General features: G+C 47.8%; 1 protein-coding gene across 1 annotated transcript in view; it reads left to right on the top strand.

The window, feature by feature from the left end:
- Positions 1 to 24,847, top strand: part of ZC3H3 (zinc finger CCCH-type containing 3) — a 279,283-nt gene that overhangs the window by 163,041 nt on the left and 91,395 nt on the right. Inside the window, exon 5 of the mRNA XM_079984218.1 lies at positions 5,232 to 5,425. Coding sequence (XP_079840344.1) covers positions 5,232 to 5,425 — 194 coding nt within the window. The remainder of the gene's footprint in view (positions 1 to 5,231; positions 5,426 to 24,847) is intronic.

The following is a 24,847-nucleotide window of genomic DNA, read 5'->3' on the forward strand; positions in this document are numbered from 1 at the left end:
GTGATCTATATACAGTGGTACCTCGGATTAAGAACTTAATTTGTTCTGGAGGTCCATTCTTAACCTGAAACTGTTCTTAATCTGAAGCACCACTTTAGCTAATGGGGCCTCCCACTGCCGCCGGAGCACAATTTTTGTTCTCCTCCTGAAGCACAGTTCTTAACCTGAGGTACTATTTCTAGGTTAGCGGAGTGTGTAACCTGAAGCGTCTGTAACCTGAAGCGTATTTAACCCGAGGTACCACTGTACTGTCCTATATACATTAGGAAGAACTTCCTATAAACATTAGGAAGAACTTCCTGACTTCCTATGAACATTAGGAAGAACTTCCTGACAGTAAGAGCTGTTCGACAGTGGAATTTGCTGCCAAGGAGTGTGGTGGAGTCTCCTTCTTTGGAGGTCTTTAAGCAGAGGCTTGACAACCATATGTCAGGAGTGCTCTGATGGTGTTTCCTGCTTGGCAGGGGGTTGGACTCAATGGCCCTTGTGGTCTCTTCCAACTCTATGATTCTATGATTCTACTGTATGGAAGTGAGAGCTGGACCATCAAGAAGGCTGATCGCCGAAGAATTGGTGCTTTTGAATTCTGGCGCTGGAGGAGACTCTTGAGAGTCCCATGGACTGCAAGAAGATCAAACCTCTCCATTCTGAAGGAAATCAGCCCTGAGTGTTCACTGGAAGGACAGATCCTGAAGCTGAGGTTCCAAGACTTTGGCCACCTCATGAGAAGAGAAGACTCCCTGGAAAAGACCCTGATGTTGGGAAAGATGGAGGGCACAAGGAGAAGGGGATGACAGAGAACGAGATGGTTGGACAGTGTTCTCGAAGCTACCAGCATGAGTTTGACCAAACTGCGGGAGGCAGTGGAAGACAGGAGGGCCTGGCGTGCTCTGGTCCAGGGGGTCACGAAGAGTCAGACATGACTAAATGACTAAACACAAAAATATACTGTCCTTTCCTGGAGCCACAAGGATGGTTTTCAACAAAGTCAATTAAGATTAAAATAACGCATAGAGTTCCAAAAATAGCACAGGTCTTAAGGCACTCAACACAACTCATAGCAGTTTGCTGAACAGCAATTTACTAGTTGCAACTGTAGCTGCCAATCCATTTTGTCTAATCATGCTTTCCCTCCTCCAAACGAATGCCGGGAAGTTATTTACTTATAAATGAATTTAATAAATTTATAAAATATTTGCGGTGCTTCCGGTCCTACTCAGATGCTCATTTCCAGAGGGTGACGGTCTTCAACCTCGTGGAGCCTTCAGTGTGGGGTTCCACAGGGTTCAGTTTTCTCCCCCATGCTGTTTAACATCCACATGAAACCACTGAGTGGGGTTATCCGGAGCTTTGGAGTACGTTGTCAGCAATATTGCTGATGACACACAGCTCTGATTGTCCTTTACATCTGCAGGTGAGGCAGTGGAAGAGCTGGACCGACGTCTTGCCCCGATAATGGACTGGATGAGAACCAGAACCAGAGGCTCAGTCCAGATAACACTGAGGCATTGTTAGGGGGCAGTTCCTTAGACCAGATGGATGGGAGGTGGCCTGCTCTTCCTGTATTTAATAAATTTTTATTGGAAATTTTATTTACAACATAACATAAACCCTCACCTCCCAATACACAAATCCACCCTCATTAAACGTGAACATAACATACAGTGAGCATAACATACAACAATACAAACAGCCAAATAAAAGACTTCCTTTATCCTGTATCTGGCCTCCTTATTTACTTCTTATAAGCTGTTTCCTTTATGAATAATTATTAAGAGTTTTCTGATTATAACTTAAATATCCACAAAGTCTCCTGCAGACATTAATCGAAACAAGTTCAGGTACAGTGGTGCCTCGCAAGACGAAATTAATCCGTTCCGTGAGGCTCTGAAGCAAGCCCATTGACAGCTTAGCGGATTAGAGGTTTAGCGGCTTTTAGCGGATCAGCTGATAAGCGGCTTAGGGCTTAGGAAAAGGGGGGGGGGAACCCCGCAGGAACTCGCAATACATTTTCGTCTTGAGAAGCAAGCCCATAGGGGAATTCGTTTTCTGAAGCGCCTCCAAAACGGAAAACCCTTTCGCCTAGCGGGTTTTCCGTCTTGCGAGGCGTTCATCTTGCGGGGCACCACTGTATGTATTTTAGGGCACTGTTTTGTGAAGTATACTCTGCATTTCCCCCAGGCTTTTTGAAAGTCTTGTCTAGTGTGATCTCTAATCGCCTCTGTTAATCTAGCCAGTTCAATATACTCTAACAGTTTGTCTTGCCGTTCCTTTTTTGTTGGGGAGGTTGCCTGCTCTTGATGGGGTTACACTTCCTCTGAAGGAGGAGGTTCACAGCTTGGGGGTCCTCCTGGATCCTTTGCTTTCTCTTGAGGCTCAGGTGGCCTCAGTGGCCCGGAGTGCCTTCCATCAGCTTTTGCTGGTGGCCCAGCTGCATCCCTATCTGGACAGAGAAAGCCTAACTTCTGTCGCCTGTGCTTTGGTAACCTCTAAGTTAGGTTACTGCAATGCATTATATGTGGGGCTGCCTCTGAGGACACTTCGGAAACTTCAGCTGGTGCAGAACTCGGTGGCCAGATGAAGGAGATGGACTACATGGAACTGGCGGAAATGACTGGCAGAATCCGAGACCAGGGAGAAGAGTCGGTGGAGGAAGATTGGAAAAAATTTAAAGTTTATCTACAGAAACATTGTAAAATTAAGGAATGTTAGAAGGATGTTGGAATGAAGCTATGTGGTTTTGGCAGAAATGTTATAAAGGATTAAGTAAAAATGGATTGGTAATTAGTGAAAGAGGAGAATGTAAAATTATAGTATATTAAGACAAATTTTTAGGATGGAAAGGATTTGCTGAAATATCTAATTGAACTAGAATACAAAAAAGGGAGGTGTGAGGAGGTCAAGGAAATAAGCAAAGGAAAGAAAGTTATGTAAAGGTTGGATTTGTGTTTTTTTTCTTTTTTTTCTTTTTCCCCCTCTTTTTGTTTGTTTTTGTGCTTTGTTTAACTTTTTCTACTTTTCTTTTTGTAACCTTTAAAACTTTAATAAAATCTATTAAAAAAAAGAGAACTCAGTGGCCAGGTTGCTCAAGTCGGTTTGAGCATATTACACCGATCCTGGTTCAGCTGCACTGGCTGCCAATCACGCCATTTAGGGCTTTAAATGCCAAAGGAAGCCCCTTGTTCCAAACACCTCAGAGCCATTTAGCCATGCGCTAAAGATTGACTCCTAGAAATACGTTGGGGGAGACCTTGCTGGTGGCTTGCTTTTTACGGACTAATAAATGCTACAATCTCTTTTCTACCACAAGGGTGTGTAGGACCTCAGTTCACAGTGAAGCATACAGGAGCAACAGTGGCATCCCTTGCGACAGCCCAATTTTAAATGCCCGGGGAAAAATAGGAATAGTTTCACTGTGTCCCTGCAATCAGATTTTTGCTACACCTGAATCCATGCAGAGTCCTTTTCCCCTAGGTCAGATAAGCGCTTTGATATAAATACATGGGTCCGTCCCCGTCCCCCCCCCGGCGATGTTTCACAGAATAGCCTTTTGATCAGGCTATACAGCAGAGATGCTTAAAGCTGCATTTGTGCACCCAAGTCGTCTTCCTCCTCCTTCCTTGATTGCTTTGCGCAAACCGGTTAACGGACCAACTTTCTGCTTGCCCCATCTGTGGGAACTCTCAGGCACAATACATCAAGGCCGGTAGCCAATGGCAACAACCATATTAGAATAAACTTGTCATGCTAAGCACTAATAAATGTAATGATTACATTTTGCAATTCCCCCTTTTTGTGTGCCGCGCTTGCCTTCATTTGAAGGTAATGCTCCTCCGGCTTTTGCTTTCTGCTGATAGGAGAGCAGCTCCCTAATTTACACCCATTCTTCAGTCAATGCCGCGGTTTATATAGTTTCCGCTAATAGCATTATGAACCATAGTTTTGTGCTAATTCAAAATTAGATCTCTCATTTGCATAAACAAATTACTGTTTGAATTAGCGCTAAATAGTTAAGGCAGCTGATACTGGAGCAGATTTGATTTGGTTGGAATGGCTGCTGGCCTAATGCAGAACTCAAAATGCGAGTGGGAATAGTTACAGATGCAGAATCAGCCCATGCAGCAAGCTGCGTCTTGGCAGAGCTGCCCGGAGGACCCAGAATTTGGCAAGGAAATTTCATGTTAAATGAAGAAAACAAGTTTCTAGTCCACAGTGGAAACTTGCAAGCAGGATCTGAGTGCGACAGTGCTCTTTCCACTTGTGATTCTGCCTCTGATAGGATGGAGAACATAGCCATCATGACTTGTAGCCACTGATAGTTTTATCATCCAACGATTTGTCTTGCTTCTGCCATGAACGTTCTGGAATGCCTTAACAAGCCCTCGTCTCTCACCTGTAACTGCTCCCGTCCCTGGGATGTGGGTTTTCCAGAAAAGGTTGAATTGCAGCTTTCTGAAGAGTTTTCCCGATACAAATTGGGGTAATTTTGCACCAGAAAATTGTTTGCATTGGAGAATTTTCCAATGTCCTAGAGAATGATCTAGTTTAGCGTGCTTATTTTACTTGTATTGAGTGATCCTAAAATCTTGATTGCCAGATAATTATTTGCAGTTAGCAATTCCTTGCTCCTAATCAACTTAGGTAATACAAAAGTTCCAGTGGAAAAATATACATAGAGATGCTTTGCTCCACATCCCATCATCTTCCCCTACGTGCAGTCTGGGGGTAACACTGACTTAACTTGCGCAGTCATTTAAATGTTTGCAGAGAGAGAGAGTGTGTGTGTGTGAAGTGCTTTGAAGGGACTTAAGCACACATTGGGGGGGGGCTGCAGAGGCCTTTGGGAGCTGCTGGTGGTCCAAGTGGACATTGCTGGTCTAGAAAAGTTCTACCTATCTTGGAAGCCTGGCTCCTGGAAGCAGAACGAATCAAGCAAAGCGCTGTTGAGTTTGCTTCAGTCCCAGAATGCATGCTCATTGCAGAGGCTTGGGTGAGTCTGGAGTAAACCTTGGATATTTTTCTGCTTCAGTTGTTTGAGACAAGTGGAAGGAAATGCCAGGGACAGGTCAGACAGACCACTTTTCAGAATAGCACATTGGAATAACAACCCTGCTAGCATTTAAACTCTTGTTTCTGTTGGATAACCCTCTTGGATAGTCCTAAAAGAACACGGCAGGCTGTGAGCAAAGGTCCCAGTTGCTTACCTTGAGTGTATTATTTTGTCTTTGCAGGTCTCTGGTACTGAATAGCACCCGCCACTCTCCCACAGGGAGCAAGTTCCAGGCTTTGCAGCACCACTGGAGGAACAAAGATCTGCGCTGCATCGGAGGAGTCATGTACAGGGTGTCTGCTAACAAGCTTGCCAAAACGTCCAGCTCTCCGGCCAGGAGCGGTGAAGTTGCTAGCAGGAGCCACACCAGAGCAGGTAGGCTATGGGACTGCTTCCTGGTCTCGGATACTGGCACATGTGAGGGCAGAGCTGCTCCCAGTTGGAGCGGGAGGCAGCTGACGCTGTAACATCGTCCCAGATCCCGACTATCTTTGTTCTGCTAAGTGTGGCTTGGGTTTCCATAATGGTCCTTTTTGTTATCAAGTTCAACCGTCTCAGAGCTGAGGTTTGCTAGGTCAGTGCAAAGTACTTGGCAAGATAGCTTAGCTCATCTGCTGCTAGTAAAAGTTAGCCTTGTGGGATTTGATCTCCTCAATCAGGAGTAGCTGAGATGTTGCTCTCTGGATGTTGTCGGACTACAACTCCCATCCACATCCCTGGCCACCGGCCATGCTGGCTGGGACTGATAAGAGTTGGAGTCCAACAGTATCTGGAAACGACCACACTGGTTACCCCATCCTGGATTAAGTCACAGCCCCTTATAAAATATTGGCTTCTTTGCAAGCTCACAAATAGAAACTTCACTAATCCTGAGTAGCTCAATATCTCAGGTCTAAGTTCTTGCAAGGAACCTTGGGCTTATTTTCCAGAACTCAGAAGAAAATCTCCAAACTGGAAAGTTTACAAATGGAGTAACAACATTAAGACTCAGATCTACTTTACTTTGAGCATCTGTTTGGGAATCTTATTTGAATAAATGGAATTCAGGAACTCCAATTATTTTAAAATCTCCCTTTTAAACAGTGGCAGGTAGGACGTGAAATTTTTTGTTGTTTGTTGTTGTTTAGTCGTGTCCGACTCTTCGTGACCCCCTGGACCAGAGCATGCCAGACACTCCTGTCTTTCACTGCCTCCCGCAGTTTGGTCAAACTCATGTTGGTAGCTTCGAGAACACTGTCCAACCATCTCGTCCTCTGTCGTCCCCTTCTCCTTGTGCCTTCCATCTTTCCCAACATCAGGGTCTTTTCCAGGGAGTCTTCTCATCTCATGAGGTGGCCAAAGTCTTGGAGCCTCAGCTTCAGGATCTGTCCTTCCAGTGAGCACTCAGGGCTGATTTCCTTCAGAATGGAGAGGTTTGATCTTCTTGCAGTCCACGGGACTCTCAGGAGTCTCCTCTAGCATCCAGAATTCAAAAGCATCAATTCTTCGGGGATCAGCCTTCTTTATGGTCCAGCTCTCACTTCCGACATGAAAAATAGCTAACAGGAAAACAGAGATCTAGTTCAGCTATTCCCTTTTAAGTTCAAGAACAAGGAAACGGACCATAGCATTTATTCAAACATTTCTCTATCTGTGTCCCATCCTTTCCCTAGCACTGTGTGGAATGCACCACACTCTTAAAAATCTATCCATAAAAACCCAAGTATATTGTACTCGGGAGTGAGGAGTTCTATAAATCCAGTTCAATAACCAGGTTGGTAGCTATCTGTTAATACCTCTCTAGCATTTCCCAGACGTCTAAAACTGTGCTGCCAGTTCCTAAGTTCAGACATCACAGAGAGATGGCCTTGATAATAGCCTCTCCTTTATGGCTGCCTCTTCCCCTGGAAGTTCTCCAGAGCTCTGGTCTATTCATGTTTTAAAAGCAGTATTTAGATCTTTTTTTTATCTGGACAGAAATTTGTCGGCCAAGGCTCAGGTCAAGTGTGAACAACGTTAACTCCTCCATATATTGAACCAAAGATATATTTAAAAAATGGATGCAGTTTTAACCCTCCACCCCAAACGTTATTTTGTGAAGGCCCATCCATGCCCTTTGGCCCTTACTGGACAAAGATGTCAAACACCTGAGTACATTTTCTTCCAAAACCTTTAATGTTCAGATCAGTGCAATGCATGGGCAAAGTAAGGTTGGAAGGCACAGCAGGTTCTACTCATGGCTAAGCAAATGAAGACGCTGATCTTACAAGCTAACACACCCCTTTGGGTCCCGTTATATGGCGATGGGGCAGGCAAAAGGGCCAGCGGGTGGCAGCTCCTTCGGTAGCCCTCTCTGGTCCTATTTGCGGGTTTCCCCCGGGGCATTTGGTTGGCAGCTGCGAGGACAGGATGTTGGGCTTGAGGGACCCTGGGCCTGATCCACCAGGCTCTTCTTGCGTTAGAAGAACTGAGGTCCATTGCTCAGGGCCTGCCTGTTTGGAGCTTCCTGCTAATAAGTTACAGTGTGCTGCTGGCAGACTTAAGGGGGTCTCTTTAATGGAAAAGGCTTCTTCAGAATAAGTCCTACACTCTTGCACAGAAGCAGCAACATGAAAGAGGCCAATGAGTATTATGGGAAGTACAGCTTTCTTCACAACCTGGACAGAAGTCTTGTTCGTGTCAATAATAATAATAATAATAATAATAATAATAATAATAATAATAATATTTTCCCCAAAATTTATTACATTTCTCTTATAGAACATAGACATTAACACAATAGAAAACATTACACTTAACACAACAACAAAAACATAACAACAACAAGAACAAAAATTGTTTCTTCTTGTATCCTGGTTATATTACATTGCTGAATTGACTTCCTCAACACCCCTCAATCTGAATTTCATTGTATCACATATTTAACAGTTTCCAACTTCATATTTAAAGGACGCAGGTGGCGCTGTGGGTTAAAGCCTCAGCGCCTAGGGCTTGCCGATCGAAAGGTCGGCGGTTCGAATCCCTGCGGCGGGGTGCGCTCCCGCTGCTCGGTCCCAGCGCCTGCCAACCTAGCAGTTCGAAAGCACCTCCAGGTGCAAGTAGATAAATAGGGACCGCTTACCAGCGGGAAGGTAAACGGCGTTTCCGTGTGCGGCTCTGGCTCGCCAGAGCAGCGATGTCACGCTGGCCACGTGACCCGGAAGTGTCTCCGGACAGCGCTGGCCCCTGGCCTCTTAAGTGAGATGGGCGCACAACCCCAGAGTCTGTCAAGACTGGCCCGTACGGGCAGGGGTACCTTTACCTTTACCTTTTAACTTCATATTTATAACACAAATACCTTCTTTCAATTACAAACTTCTTATATTTGCTTCATGTTCCAATCCATAATGTTCACTATAACAAATCTTTTTTTTTTATCCTTAGGCCTAGTTTATTACTTCCTAGAATTTCCTAATTATCTTACATTGATAATAATAATAAATTTTATTTATACCCCGCCCTCCCTGGCCAGAGCCAGGCTCAGGGCGGCTAACACCAGTAAAATTACAATAAAAACATATTTTTTTTGGGGGGGGGAGATACAATTTAAAATACAGGTTAAAAATACTCTACTCAGGGTTCCCAAGTCAAGGTTCCTCCTCCAGCTTTCCTCTTAAGCTTTCCTCCGGGGAGACCCATTCCCCGGAAAGCGTGTTTCATCAACTCTGCAAACTCTCTCCCTGCTCATGCCCCCCCCCCCATGCAGCTCCTGAATCTCCCACTCTGCTATTATCGGCACACTTTAAAAATGTCCCCCCCCCCCCATCCACAGCACCCAGTGAGTTAATCCACGGTTTAAGCTAAATCTCCACCCCCCCTCACCTGCTGAGATGAGGTGCCCTAAGCAGTTCTTTCCGCTCCCCCCCCCCCCCGCTCAGCCCTGATTTCCCACTCTCAATTTCCTCTCTCACGCTTTTAATCCGCCAAGGTGGTGGTAGGGGGATGCAGTGAGGGGGGGCAGCGGTGAAGAGGAGCACAGGACCGCTGAAGAGGAGCTCAGGAACAGCTCCCTCTTTGTAAGGGGGATGCTTTCTCTCCCTCCCCCCTTTCTGCCCCCCCTCCTGCCTCCCTTCTCCCTGCCCTGCCCTGCCCAGTCCTTCTGCAGACTGGATTGTTGCATCTTTGCTAATCCTCTTCTTTACGATCATCTTCCGCTTTGGCCGCTCCTGTCCCTATTAAGCGTTTCATTTGCTTCAGTGTTTTTTTTAAATAAAAAAGTTTATTTCCATCTGGGTTGCTTTTCAGGGTGGGGTGGGGGGCAGTGGCGGAATTAGATGGAGATCGATTCTCCCCCCCCCCCGCCCCATACTTAATTTGGATGCCAATCGATCCCAAAGATTTCCCTTCACCTTGGCCTGCGTGGCTGTGAAATCGGGGTGCCTTTTCCAGGAGCTCTGCAGAAGCATTTCAAATCTGATTACACCATAATCAGCAGGCCCCAGGTGTGCGCCAGCTTCCATCTCTTGTTTATCGTACCTGGCTCCTTTCCTCTTAGCAAGCAGGCGGGTGGGGGCTCGAGGGAGGAAGGGAGGACCGTCTCAAAATACGGCCTGGTGACTCAGCAGCCTGGAAAAAAATGCATCTCTAAGGAGCCCATTTCCCTCGTCTGCTAGTACCCCCTGTCACAATCTTACAGGTATTGCCTATTTTCAGCATAAAGGTAAAGGGACCCTTGACCATTAGGTCCAGTTGTACCGACTCTGGGGTTGGGGCGCTCATCTCGCTTTATTGGCCAAGGGAGCCGGCGTACAGCTTCCGGGTCATGTGGCCAGCATGACTAAGCCACTTCTGGTGAACTAGAGCAGCGCACGGAAACGCCGTTTACCTTCCCACCGGAGCGGAACCTATTTATCTACTTGCACTTTGACATGCTTTTGAACTGCTAGATTGGCAGGAGCAGGGACCGAGAAACGGGAGCTCACCCCGTCGCGAGGATTCGAACTGCCGACCTTCTGATCAGCAGGTCCTAGGCTCTGTGTTATAACCCACAGTGCCACCTGCGTCCCTTATTTTCAGCATACATCTGTGCATTTTTTCCAGGCCCGGCATTGACACCCGAGGCGTCCATGGAATCATGGAGTTGAAAAGGACCCAAACGGTCATCTGATCCAACCCATTTCAATACAGAAATCACATCTGAAGCATCCCTGACAGATTTATGGGCATCTAACCCTCTGTTTGGGGACGCAGGTGGCGCTGTGGGTTAAAGCCTCAGCGCCTAGGGCTTGCCGATCGAAAGGTCGGCGGTTCGAATCCCTGCGGCGGGGTGCGCTCCCGCTGCTTGGTCCCAGCGCCTGCCAACCTAGCAGTTCGAAAGCACCTCCGGGTGCAAGTAGATAAATAGGGACTGCTTACCAGTGGGAAGGTAAACGGCGTTTCCGTGTGCGGCTCTGGCTCTGGCTCTGGCCAGAGCAGCGATGTCACGCTGGCCACGTGACCCGGAAGTGTCTCCGGACAGCGCTGGCCACTGGCCTCTTAAGTGAGATGGGCGCACAACCCCAGAGTCTGTCAAGACTGGCCCATACGGGCAGGGGTACCTTTACCTTTACCTTTAACCCTCTGTTTGAGGGATGCGGGTGGTGCTGTGGGTTAAACCACAGAGCCTAGGACTTGCCGATCAGAAGGTCAGCGGTTTGAATCCCCGTGACGGGCTGAGCTCCCGTTGCTCGGTCCCTGCTCCTGCCAACCTAGCAGTTCGAAAGCATGTCAAAGTGCAAGTAGATAAATAGGCACCGCCCTGGCGGGAAGGTAAACGGTGTTTCCGTGCGCTGCTCTGGTTCGCCAGAAGCGGCTTAGTCATGCTGGCCACATGACCCAGAAGCTGTACGCCGGATCCCACAGCCAGTAAAGCGAGATGAGCGCCACAACCCCAGACTCGGTCACGACTGGACCTAATGGTCAGGGGTCCCTTTACCTTTACCTTTAACCTCTGCTTAGAAACCTCCAAGGAAGGAGAGTCCATTCTCCTCTGAAGGAGTCTGTAGAAGGAGTCAAACAACTCTTGCTGTCAGAAATTTCTTCTGTCCGTGAAGCTGAGGTGTTACGCTGAGTCGAACCCCTGGCTCCATTTAGCCTAGTGCTGCCTGCTCTGAGTGGAAGCAGCTGTCAGACAGGGGTGGATTGGGCCGTTTCCCAGCCTTGTTGCTTTGGGAGAAAGGGTGTAGCTCGGTGGTAGAGTATTTGCTCTGCGTGCAACAGTTCCCAAGTTCAATTCCCAGCATCTCCAGGTTGGTCTGGGGGGAAACCTCCGTGTTACGCAGTACTGGGCTAGATGGGCTAAATGGACCAATGATCTGATTTGGTATAAGGCAGCTTTCTGTTTTCCTAGGTGCTTGGTTGAAGGAGCTTGGTATATTTAGCCTGGGGGAAAAGGAGACCGGGAGGAGATATGATGTTGTTTATTGTTATTTAGTCATTTAGTCCAGTGTTTCCCAACCTTTGGGCCTCCAGCTGTTTTTGAACTACAATTCCCATTATCCCTGACCACTGGTCTTGCTAGGTAGGGATGATGGGAGTTGTAGTCCAAAAACAGCTGGAGGCCCAAGGTTGGGAAACACTGATTTAGTCATCCCCGACTCTTCGTGACTTCCTGGACCAGAGCACGCCAGGCCCTCCTGTCTTCCACTGCCTCCCGCAGTTTGGTCAGACTCATGCTGGTAGCTTCAAGAACACTGTCCCACCATCTCGTCCTCTGTTGTCACTTCTCCTTGTGCCCTCCATCTTTCCCAACAGCAGGGTCTTTTCCAGGGAGTCTTCTCTTCTCCTGAGGTGGCCAAAGTACTGGAGCCTCAGCTTCAGGATCTGTCCTTCCAGTGAGCACTCAGGGCTGATTTCCTTCAGAATGGAGAGGTTTGATCTTCTTGCAGTCCATGGGACTCTCAAGAGTCTCCTCCAGCACCAGAATTCAAAAGCATCCATTCTTCGGCGATCAGCCTTCTTTATGGTCCAGCTCTCACTTCCATACATCACTACTGGGAAAACCATAGCTTGAACTATACGGACCTTTGTCGGCAGGGTGATGTCTCTGCTTTTTAAGATATGACGGCCATCTTCAAATATCTCAAGGCCTGTCACATGGATGAGGAAGCATGCTTGTTTTTTCCTGCTCTGGAAGGTAGGACTCGAACCAGTGACTTCAAGTTACATTAAAGGAGATTCCAACTAAACTTTTGGAAAAACTTTCTGGCAGTAAGAGCTGTTCAGCAGTGGAACGGTCTCCCATGAGAGGTTGTGGACTCTCCTTCTTTGGAGGTTTTTAAGCAGAGTGGCCATCTGCCATGGATGCTTTAGCTGAGATTCCTGCACTGCTTGGGGTTGGACTAGATGACCCACGGGGTCCCTTCCAACTCTATGATTCTATCAATTTAGCTGGAGGTGTTAGGGGTCTAACCTGGGACATTTCTGCAGTGTTCTTAAGTGATGAGCTCCAGTTAGCTTTCTGGAGCCTTTCCGCATCTGATGGCCTGGAATTATAAGGCTTCCAAACCACATGTGTTTGTGCACATTTGTGGTGCTGAGTGCCCCGGCAGTATTTCATAGAATCATAGAATCATAGAGTTGGAAGAGACCACACGGGCCATCGAGTCCAACCCCCTGCCAAGCAGGAAACACCATCAGAGCACTCCTGACATATGGTTGTCAAGCCTCTGCTTAAAGACCTCCAAAGAAGGAGACTCCACCACACTCCTTGGCAGCAAATTCCACTGCCGAACAGCTCTTACTGTCAGGAAGTTCTTCCTAATGTTTAGGTGGAATCTTCTTTCTTGTAGTTTGGAACCATTTCTCCGTGTCTGCTTCTCTGGAGCAGCAGAAAACAACCTTTCTCCCTCCTCTATGTGACATCCTTTTATATATTTGAACATGGCTATCATATCACCTCTTAACCTCCTCTTCTCCAGGCTAAACATGCCCAGCTCCCTTAGCCGTTCCTCATAAGGCATCGTTTCCAGGCCTTTGACCATTTTGGTTGCCCTCCTCTGGACACGTTCCAGTTTGTCAGTGTCCTTCTTGAACTGTGGTGCCCAAAACTGGACACAGTACTCCAGGTGAGGTCTGACCAGAGCAGAATATTTATGTGCTTAGTTCATTGCATCGCCACGTGCTTGCTTGATCTGCAGGACCACATTCCCTTTAGAAGTTCCTTTTGTCCCCTGAGTGTTTGGGGCTAGCAAAGAGATGGGAGAAACACTTGACAGCTTAATTGCTTGGCATTTAACTGGGGCTGGTTATAATTCCGCCTGGCAATGGCGCTCTCCTTCTGGATTTATTGGGTCAATATTTTGTCTTCTTCTGTCACAACTCCAATTTAGAGCCAGGGTGAAACACTCAAGCGCTCCTCTCTTTCACCAGGTGGGCGGGCTGCTTTGATGTGCTTTTAAGCACCACAGCCCCTGACCCAGGGGCTCCGACTCTGGGCGCATTGAGCAGCGCCCTGGTGAACCTGGGACGCACCATCTCATGCCTTTGCTTCTCCCAGTCATGCCCCATCCCTAGCAGCCCACCTCATCCACCTTAGGAGGTCCAATGTATTTATTTTTTTCAAAAAAAATTACTCATTTTATAACACAAATAAAAACCACAAACAGAAAAGACAAACAATACAAACAAATTCTTCTCATATCCTTATTTTTCTAAATGTTGTTAAGTGGGCTTCCCGAAGTCCCACCTATCTGATTTCATTTTACTTCATCTTTAGCAGTTTACATATATCATAATTTCTAACCATCTTTTTTTTTAATCACACTTAAAATGACTTCACATTTTATCACTTACAAATAATACTATTTTAAAATACCCTATCTTCTATTTCTAACCCTACAGCCTATATCCTCTTCCAAAGCTATTCTGAGATTTAAACATGTTTTTTTTCAAATATTCCCTAAACTTCTTCCAGTCTTCTTCCACCGTCCCTTCTCTCTGGTCTCGGAGTCTCCCGGTCAGTTCGGCAAGTTCCGTATAGTCCATCATCTTCATCTGCCATTCTTCAATAGTTGGTAAATCTTGTTTCCACCTTAGGAGGTCCAATGTAGGCTGCAGAAGGGGCATAACTCAAAACAACACCAGATGCGGGTGCTAAATCTCTGCATCTGGAACACAGCGGTTCAGATCTTTCCCCAGTTGAGACAGAAGCCGGATATTGAACGTCAAGCGCTTTTGAATGTTAAATGAGCTGAACCAAGCAGGTGCCTGGCCTCTCTGCAAGCACACAAGGCTGTATTCCTTCAATTCCATCAACTTCACCCGCCTTTGAATCCTCCCTGGAAATGACAAGGTAAAAAAAGGTAAAGGTACCCCTGCCCGTACGGGCCAGTCTTGACAGACTCTGGGGTTGTGCGCCCATCTCACTTAAGAGGCCAGGGGCCAGCGCTGTCCGGAGACACTTCCGGGTCACGTGGCCAGCGTGACATCGCTGCTCTGGCGAGCCAGAGCCGCACACGGAAACGCCGTTTACCTTCCCGCTGGTAAGCGGTCCCTATTTATCTACTTGCACCCGGAGGTGCTTTCGAACTGCTAGGTTGGCAGGCGCTGGGACCGAGCAGCGGGAGCGCACCCCGCCACAGGGATTCGAACCGCCGACCTTTCGATCGGCAAGCCCTAGGCGCTGAGGCTTTAACCCACAGCGCCACCCATGTCCCTAAAATGACAAATGTGGCTGTTAATTATTTAACTGGCTTTGCTTTGCCCTCCTCCTGCTGGGTGTGTGTTTGTGTGGTTCCCTTACGGGCAGCTGAGCCCGACCTGATTCACTTTCATCACCCAGACCCAACACCTGCTTTGTCGCCACTGGCACAAGTTAAGGATTTTTTTGGTCCCAGGGCTGCCTCTAACGCCAAGCCCTTTGCAATATCAGTGGCCAATCACGAGGCTGCCAGAAGTGATCAAGCAAGTCATCCATCTCTGTAAGCGAGAGGGAAACCAGTAGTTTTCCTCTAGCTTGTCCACAAGCCACAAGCTCGTTATCACAAGCTTGGAGAGCCCTGGGTATTTGCCTTTTGGCCGGTGGACCTGAGCGGAGTGGGTTTTATTCACTACGTGCCCGGAGCTCAGATGCGTCTCGCCGCCAGGCAGATTGGCCTCCGCGCCTCGCCTCGCCACCTTGCTCCACTTCCAAAATTTGATTAGATTGTTATGTGCAAAAGAGGCTTGGGGAAATGCCCAGAATTAGATGAGACGGATCAGATCAGTGCTTAATCTCTAAGGCCTTGTTCTCGCAAACAGGAGGTGACGCGGTCAACCTGGTCAGGCGAGGGCTCCCATGACGGGATGCTGTGCCATACAGTAAAGAATCCTGGCATGTAGGAAACGGGGAGGTCGGGGAGAAAGGGGCCAGCTCCTGATGGGAGCTTTTGTTCCGTGGAGGAACGTCCTATCCTATGAGCCCCCTCTCCCCTAGCGACCTGAAGCAGTCCAGTTTGAACTGCTCATCTCCTACTTGCGAGAGCAAGGCCTGAAATGAGATGTTTCACCTAGGAATAAGAAGGGCACCTCAAAGCCCCTTCTCCCAGCTGTGTGGCTCAGCGGGAAGAGGAAAGAACTCTGCACATGCTTGTGGAATGCCCTCCCTAGTGAGGCGTGTCTGTCTCCTATCAGGAGTAATCTGAAAGCATCCCTGTCTACCCACTTGGGACGCGGGTGGCGCTGTGGGTTAAACCACAGAACCTAGGACTTGCCGATCAGAAGGTCGGCGGTTCAAATCCCCGCGACGGGGTGAGCTCCCGTTGCTCGGTCCCTTCTCCTGCCAACCTAGCAGTTCAAAAGCACGTGCAAGTAGATAAATAGGTACCACTCCGGCAGGAAGGTAAACGGCGTTTCTGTGCGCTGCTCTGGTTCGCCAGAAGCAGCTTAGTCCTGCTGACCACATGACCTGGAAGCTGTACGCCGGCTCCCTTGGCCAGTAAAGCGAGATGAGCGCCACAACCCCAGAGTCAGCCATGACTCGACCTAATGGTCAGGGGTCCCTTTACCTTTACATGTCTACCCAGGCAAGAAGAAAAAAAGCTGCTCCTGGCAATCCAGAGATTGCTGGAAGAAATCATGTTTTCAATTGCAGCTGTTTTTATAATGCTTTGACTGTTCTGGGATGCTTTTATAAACGTGGATGTTTTTTTTTCTGGTCTGGCTTTCTTTGGAAAGAAGGGCAAGATGCTACTACTACTAATATAATGCAGTCAAAGGGACTTTCTTCTTTAAAATTACTTTGTATGTATAAGGGTTGAGTTTTTGCATGAATAACCAATTCTGTACCAGGCAAGCTAACCTCTGGGTCCCATTTCTTTAAGATGTAAACCTTCTTTATATGACCTATTTATAAATTGCACACATAGCCAAGGGCAGGTGGAACATAATGTGCTGCAACATTCAAATTCCAAAAAACAAGGGGTGCTCAAAAGTTGTATCATGACTTGGGATTTCAAAAGCTGTTTCACGTAAATTAATAAAATTAGTTTTGCTTGGTGTGAAATGTATAAAAAATTGCATAGAAATCTTTAGAAATTATTGCCAATTTTGTTTGTTTGTTTGTCATTACCTGACATTTTCAGAAGGATAAAAGCGGTTTATGTGCTTCTTCATCAAACATAGTCTTCCCAAGCTAAATGTTGTCCAATCACAAAAAAGCAGTTTTAAGTTCATCACAAACATATTTCTAAGACCCTTCACTGAAGAAATTTGGGGGGAATAAGTTCCACCCCCTGAAATGGCACACCTAAAGGGACAAGGAATATCCGTCGATATACAGTCATACCTCGGGTTACAGACGCTTTAGGTTGTGTGTTTTCGGGATGTGTACCACACCGAACCTGGAAGTACTGGAATGGGAAACTTCCGGGTTTCGGCGCATTCGCAGAAGCACTAAATCACACTTTGCGCATGCGCAGAAGCACCGAATCAGGACCTGCCTGTGTGCAGACGCAGCACCGCGGATTGCGAACATGCCTCCCACATGGATCACGTTCGCAACCCGAGCGCCCCCTGTAGTTTAAGTGCATTATGGTATTATCGCCTGCTTTGGTCTTTGGAACTGTAGGTTAAAAACATTTTTAAATGCATAGGTACATATTTGACCATTCATCCGAGCAGCTCAGAGGATCTTACATGGGGTTATTGTTTTTTACTCTTGCGACACCCCTGCAAGGTAGATTACGCTGGAAGATAATGGCTGATAGAAGCCCGTGGGTTTCAGGCTGGAGACGTTCCAGCTCTACTGGAGATGGCTGGGATTGAACCTGGGGTCGTCTGCATGCAAGGCAGTTCCCTCTGTCAGTGAGCAATGACCCTTCCCCACTGCCGTCCTCTGTCGGAGGCAGTATACCTCCGTACGCCAGCTGCTTGGAACTGCAGGTGAGGAGAGGGCTGTTACACTGGGGGGCTGTTTGTGGGCTTCCTAGAGGCAACTGGGTGTCCACTGTGGGACATGCAATGCTGGACTAAATAGGTCTGGAACAGAAAGGCTCTTCTTGCATTCTTCCACTCAGCAAAGGTGTGAGATATTTAACCGGCTGCTATAATAAGGAGTTTTGCCTGGTTCCGTGCCATATACACGAGTTACAGGCAGTCGAGGAAATAGGCAAGGTCTTTGGTGGTGGCAAAAACCCCTCGCTCTTTCAAAAAAGCAAATTCCACAGAGGAGTTTCATGGAGGGCAGAGTGATGGGGGAAGGCAGCCCCGAGTGCAAGATTGAAAGCAGCAGGAACAAAATTAAGGGCTGACATTGTCCGGAAAGCGAGCCTGACCTCAATCTATTAAAGAGCCGTCTCTGGTTGTGCTTAACACACTCTTGGCGCTGTGATGGAATTGAAGAGGCCCTCAAGTGGCGTTTGCAGGCACCCTCCAGCTTCCCTCCGGAGCAGAGTCTGTAGATATTATGATCTTCCCCTTCCTGGGGGCTTTTATATTTCTGGGGCTATTTTGCTTTCACTTGGTCGTGAAAAGGGGGAAAATAAAAATGCAAAATGGCGTGAATAGCAGAAAGGATAAAACCAGGGAACTGAATGGAGCTTGAAGCTGGTAGGAGTGTTGGCCATGAGAGAATTCAGGGTCAAATCCCTGCTCAGTCCACAAAATGTGCTGGGTGTGCACTTTTTCTTAGCCAAGCCTACCTCGCAAGGTTGCAGTGAGAATGAGGGGAGACTGCAGTGGCTCTACTCTGAGTAAAACTTTGTTGAATACCAGCCCATATTGGGGATGGCTGATGTAAAGACATGGACGTGTTGTATGTGAGCAGTTGGTTCTGGATTGTATCCTGTGCCTGATTCGGCTTTCCCCCTCATATGAATATTCATGTATGCTGGTAGGATAGTGGCTTCGTTGGGTGAGTGTGCAAAACACAGGTGTTGAGATGGGCGAGTGAGCGAACAGTGGTCAATTCTCTCCCTCCTTGCAATTCTTAGGACAGTCCAATCCTCATTGCATGCAGATATTTAGACATTTAAGTGCAAGTAATCCAACTGATAGGGACATGGGTGGCGCTGTGGGTTAAACCACAGAGCCTAGGGCTTGCCGATCAGAAGGTCGGCGGTTCAAATCCCCGCGACGGGGTGATCTCCCGTTGCTCAGTCCCTGCTCTTGCCAACCTAGCAGTTCGAAAGCACCTCAAAGTGCAAGTAGATAAATAGGTACCACTCCGGCGGGAAGGTAAACAGTGCTTCCGTGCGCTGCTCTGGTTCGCCAGAAGCGGCTTAGTCATGCTGGCCACATGACCCGGAAGCTGTACGCCGGCTCCCTTGGCCAATAAAGCAAGATGAGCGCCGCAACCCCCGAGTCGGCCATGACTGGACCTAACAGTCAGGGGTCAACATACCTACATATCAACATACCTACACAGCTACCCCATACAGACACCCACCAAGTGACTTGACTTCCAGCCGTTCTTGTTACGCTACTTCATTTTTCCAACTAGCTTAAACACATTTCATTATTTCTTTAATCTCTTCTTTTATCTTAACTTTACTCTCCTTTCACTCTAACCATTTTCTGGATTCACTCAGTATCTGTCAGAAATTCGACTTTTTCCACATAATTTTTGATGTATTCCTTAAAGATAGCCCACTCCTTAGTCACTTTTTGTACCATATCTCCCCTTATCCTCCCTGTTAATTCGGCAATGCTTCTAAATTCCAGTTTCTGCAAACCAGAGGAGTGGAGAGGCATTTTGTACAGGAATCCTGCCTGGGGGTTTCCTACAAGCACCTCGCTTGGCCACTGTGAGAACAGGGTGCTGGACCAGATGGGCCTTTGGCCTGGTCCAGCAGCCTCTTCTTATGTTCTTATGAACATCATGTGCTTTTAAGCGCACCGGGATCCTTCAGCGTTCAATGCCAGAGAGTTCCCCAGGGACGTGTGTGCTGATCAGCAGGATTCCCAAGGTGGCTGGGGAAACCCCCTTGCACAGTCAGGAGAGCCGAGTGCGGGGGAGGCTGACCAGGCGCCAAGCTGTCAAGGGCCGTCATCGCTGCCAGGAAGGACGAAAAGCGCTTGGAAGAAAATGCGCACTCGGCTGGTTGCTTACCAACTAATTTTAGAAGGGCTGAATGTCACGGGAATGCCGTTTCTACGTTTTGCGGAGCAGCCAAAAGCGCTCAGGGCACCCCCAGCCCACCCATCCTTTTGTCACTGCAGGGGAATCACATGAGCAACCTGTTCTCTGCTTAATGTCCTCAGGCCCCTTCTTGGGGTTTTGTGTCTCTGATGAAGCTTCATCCAAGGAGGCGGCGTTGCATCCTACCAGGAACTGAGGCTGAGGGAACCACTGAATGGATGAGCAGAAGAAGGGCCTCCTGGATCAGGTTAATGACCCATCTCCTCTTGTATCCTGTCTTTACAGTGGCCAAGCAGGTGCCTGTCTGAAAACTGCAAGCAGGTTTCCAGCATGAAACCCCTCTCCCCTCTTGCTGTGTTATCCAGCAACTGGGATTCAGAAACATTGCTGTCTCCAACTGTGAAGACACAGAGCAGAGCCATCCTGGCTAGTGACCATTGATAGTCATCTTCTCCATGAATTTGTTCATTTAGGTTAATGACCATCACTGTCTCTTGTGGCAGGGAGTTCCATAGTTTAACCATGGGCTGCGTGAAGAAAGGCTTTCTTTTATCTGTCCTGAATCTTTCAGCATTCAGATTTATTGGGTGTCTGTAAGTTCTTTTTTTTCCCTTTTATAAATTTTATTAGTATTTTCCATACAACAACACAAAAAATATCAAAAAATAACAATACACAATACACAAAACCACCTTTAAAAAAAACAAAAAACAAAAAAACAAATCCATATCTTACAAGTTAATAATATAAACACTAAAAAGAAAAATAAGCATTGACTTCCACCAATCCCACAGCACCTCCTTTACCTCTCATTGTGTCTTCCTGTTTTCCTGTTTTCCTTATCATCTCTATCCTAGCATCCAGATATAGATCCCTCTTTCTTATTCTTTCACTTCACAAAGTTATTCCAGACTCAGCCAGATTTCTGTCCTCGAACCTTGGCTTTTAAGGTATTCATTTAGACACTCCCATTCCTTTTTCACGTCACTTTTTGGTCTTTGTCTTATTATATCTGTCAATTTGGCTAATTCTAAATATTCTGAAAGCTTACATAACCACTCTCCCCTGGTGGGTAACTGATTTCCTTTCCAGCAGAATAGAATTCCAATAGAATTCCAAATAGAATCATAGAAGAGCAGGAAACAGCTAGCAATGGGTAGGGCCAGAGAGCCAGGACTGAGACACCCCTTACTGTGGTCATGAACTCACCAGCTAGTCTTAGATAAGTCATTCTCTTCCACAGCTCTCCCCCCTGCACCATCTGTAATAATAATAATAATAATAATAATAATAATAATAATATTGACATGGGTGGCGCTGTGGGTTAGACCACAGAGCCTAGTACTTGCCAATCAGAAGGTCGGCAGTTCGAATCCCCACGATGGGGTGAGCTCCCATTGCTCAGTCCCTGCTCCTGCCAACCTACCAGTTCGAAAGCACGTCAAAGCGCAAGTAGATAAATAGGTACCGCTCCGGTGGGAAGGTAAATGGCGTTTCCGTGTGCTGCTCTGATTCACCAGAAGCAGCTTAGTCACGCTGGCCACATGACCCGGAAGCTGTACACCAGCTCCCTCGGCCAATAAAGCGAGATGAGCGCCGCAACCCCAGAGTCGGCCATGACTGGACCTAACGGTCAGGGGTCCCTTTACCCTTACCCTACAAGCTTGTTGTGGGGATTGTAACAAAAAGTCTACAGCGAGATTTGAACCTGCCCCCCTTAAAAAAAGATCTGTAAGTGCTGGCATTATAAGAAAGAGGTGAGGTGACTGTGCTGGCTGGCCACCCTGCACCTTTGCTACGTTGGTTGTCTCCAAATGTTTTGGACCACAACTCAACCATCAACCGCTACCAGCATGAACATGCTCCCATTGGCTCTAGCATCATGTGGCTGTTCTATCTGGGGCTAATGGGAGTCACAGTGCAAAACATCTGGAGGGCACCAGGTTGGCAAAGGTTGTACTTTTTCAAAGTGTGTCCTCGCCCAGATTACTGAATTTTTTGCACCTATGACAACTTCCTTTCCCTGCATCCCTTTGCAGCTGGGATGCAAGCGTTGCCGTGCACGCTCTGTAGCTCTGAGATCACATTTGAACTTCCTTGTGAAATACCTTTCAGGGGAGAGCAAAAAGCCATGTTTTAAACAAACGGTTTATATATGTGAGAGCTGTCGAACGGCTGTGCATCCCCCTGCAGGTGTTTTCTGCTGAGGTTGGCCTCTGTGTTTGCGGAGTGTCGGCCCCAGAAGAGTTTTGGTCCAATTAATGTGAATTGTGCTGAGCAGGCTCCATGCTGACCTGTGCAGACTGCTGAGCAATGGCTGGCAGGGCACCAGCTGATGGCTGGTGGGCACGAGTGGCGAGGGCTCCCTTTGTGGTCACCGGACTCCTAAGGCGGGGCTGGCCGGTGGTCTTCTGCAAGTCTCCTGCTCCCGGGACCATCCACAATGCACAGCTCAATCACATTAAAGAATGTGCAGGGCAGACTGACTACACACAGAAATGGATTCTGATTAGGGGCTTATCTTCCTGTCCACCTGCAGAGCTCGATGATAGAGGGTTGACTCCTTCATTTGGTGCGAGAGCAAATCTTGGAAAGGTAGCTGATTTATGGAGAGAGAGCAAACTGGTCTGAAATGCCCTTCTGGGCAGAGAGGCTGCAGGACTTCGGCTTTCCCTGGTCCTGAATGGGGTAACTGTGCCCCTGAAGGACCAGGTGTGCAGCCTGGGAGTCATTCTGGACTCACAGCTGTCCATTGAGGATCAGGTTAATTCTGTCCAGGGCAGCTGTCTACCAGCTCCACCTGGTACGCAGGCTGAGACCCTACCTGTCCGCATACTGTCTCACCAAAGTGGTACATGCTCTGGTTATCTCCCGCTTGGACTACTGCAATGCGCTCTATGTGGGGCTAGCTTTGAAGGTGACTCAGAAACTGCAATTAATCCAGAATGCGGCAGCTAGACTGGTGACTGGGAGCAGCCGCCGGGACCACACAACACCTGTCCTGAGAGATCTGCATTGGCTCCCAGTACGTTTCTGAGCATAATTGAAAGTGTTGGTGCTGACCTTTAAAGCCCTAAACGGCCTTGGTCCAGTATATCTGAAGGAGCGTCTCGACCTCCATCGTTCAGCCTGGACACTGAGGTCCAACTCTGAGGGCCTTCTGGCGGTTCCCTCCCTGCGAGAAGCCAAGTTACAGGGAACCAGGCAGAGGGCCTTCTCAGTAGTGGTGCCCATGCTGTGGAACGCCCTCCCAGCAGATGTCAAGGAAATAAGCACCTGTCTTATCTTTAAAAGACACCTGAAGGCAGCCCTGTCTAGGGAAGTTTTTAATATTTAATGCTGTATTGTTTTTAACACTCGATTGGGAGCTGCCCAGAGTGGCTGGGGAAACTCAGCCAGATGGGCGGGGTATAAATAATAAATTATTATTTATTATTATTATTTCCTATAAAAGCACCAAGCATATCCTGTAGCAGCAATCCCATTCTGAGGGGCTGCTTTGCAGGTTTCAGTTTCTTATATGGAGATGAATCCTTGAGTGACCAAACGGTGTCTTCATTCAACACACCCCGGAGCAGTTATGTGGCTTGGGAGTGCTGATTTGCCTGTGCATCTGTGGCAGAAAGGTTCCACATGTGTCATGTTCCCACAATCTAACCCTTCCATTTACATGGAGATTAATCTCTGTGCAGGAAATTCTGATATATGAAGCAGCCGCTTACTTCAGGCAGGCTCCTCTGACGTGCCAAACCCTCAGAGTAATATAATGCATTAACCAGGAGACTTTGGGTAGCTTTGTTGCAGAACCCATGCTCGCCACTGTAACCTCGCTCCTTTGTAGTCAACAAGGTTATGGCCACAATCTGGGAAGCGGAGCGATTAAATTCCGCCTGCCCAGCTGGGCGGCCGACTTTCTGATTTCAAATTGTTGCCCCCGGTGCCAAGTCTCAGGCAATTTGTGGGGCAGTCATAGGGGGAGGCCGCAGTGCCGTGAAAATAAAGTTGAAACTCCCTGCCTGCTGGATGCGGTTCAATCCCTGAAGCTGCTTCTGAAAGGAACTCCTCTGGGTTGTGGGCCGGTGGCTTATAAAGGCGGTGGGTGAATGGGGGGGGGAGAGGGAGCCTGAATTACACACCTGCATCCAGAATTACCCACCCGAATTTTTGACTGCAGATTTCCAGTGTGTGTGTGTGTGTGTGTGTGTGTGTGTGTGTTTATGTAGCGCCCAGTCCTATGTTCTTTCACTTGAGCGTTTAAAAGCGGCCTTTGGAAACTAAGAAAGCAACAGAAAATGGGTGTGTTGTTGTTGTTGTTGTTGGAATGGGAGCTTCTATTTAGCCTTTCCCTTCCGGCAAGGAAGGAGTACTTGAGCCTCTGGATGAGTTAAAATAAATGAGCCCCCAGCAGCAGCTAGTGCTGATCCGCCTGGAAATGGCTGGACCTGCTTAAATGGGTAATAATTAAAGAAATAAATTTCCTCGGTGCCAGCCTCACAAATGTTTTGTTCAGCACTAAAGCCACGGGCCTCTGAAATGGAAAGTGGGGCTGCTGGCGGGTGGGGGGGGGGGGAGAAGGCAGCGCACGCCATAAGGCTGCCTTTGCAGATGCAAGATGCTAATGCGGCCTATTAAAGGAATTTTCATGGTTAAAAGAATACCTTTCCTAGGTGCCGAGGTCACGCGTTAAACAGGTTTAGCGGAACAATTTGCGCCAAGGCGGCCGCGTGAAGCAGAGGGGAGGCGGCATCTCTGGCAGGTGCAGGAAAGGGCCTCTGCTTTTTATTGAGCAGGTGAATTAATGGAAAGGGCCTCTGGTCCAACCTGGCAAAGGGAGCCTGCTGAGCAGAGGGGCAGAGCCTGTCCACATGAAACAGAACAGCCTTCCCCAATCTGGTGCCTTCCAGACACTTTAAACTGCGCCTTCCCATTAGCCCCAGCCAGGGCTTGATGGGAGTTGTAGTCCAAAACATTTGTAGGGCACCCGGTTGGGGAAGCCTGGTATAAGACAATGGTGAGCTAGATGGCCTGACTCCATGCAAGGTTCTTGTTTTGCTTTAGCTGTAATTTCCAGGCAGCCCTGAAGGATATTTGCACACATCACAGTGCATTGCGGAAATGAAAGCTTCTACGACTGTGGCCAGTTCCCTGCTCTCCAAGAAGGGGCGCTGCGCTGCTTCTGTGACAAATAAGTGTGGATAAAAAGAGCTCTGAGGTTAGTGCCCCTGTCTGTGAATCCAGCAGCA

The sequence above is a fragment of the Podarcis cretensis genome (assembly GCF_951804945.1).
Source record: "Podarcis cretensis genome assembly, chromosome: 7".
Taxonomy (NCBI): Eukaryota; Metazoa; Chordata; class Lepidosauria; order Squamata; family Lacertidae; genus Podarcis; species Podarcis cretensis.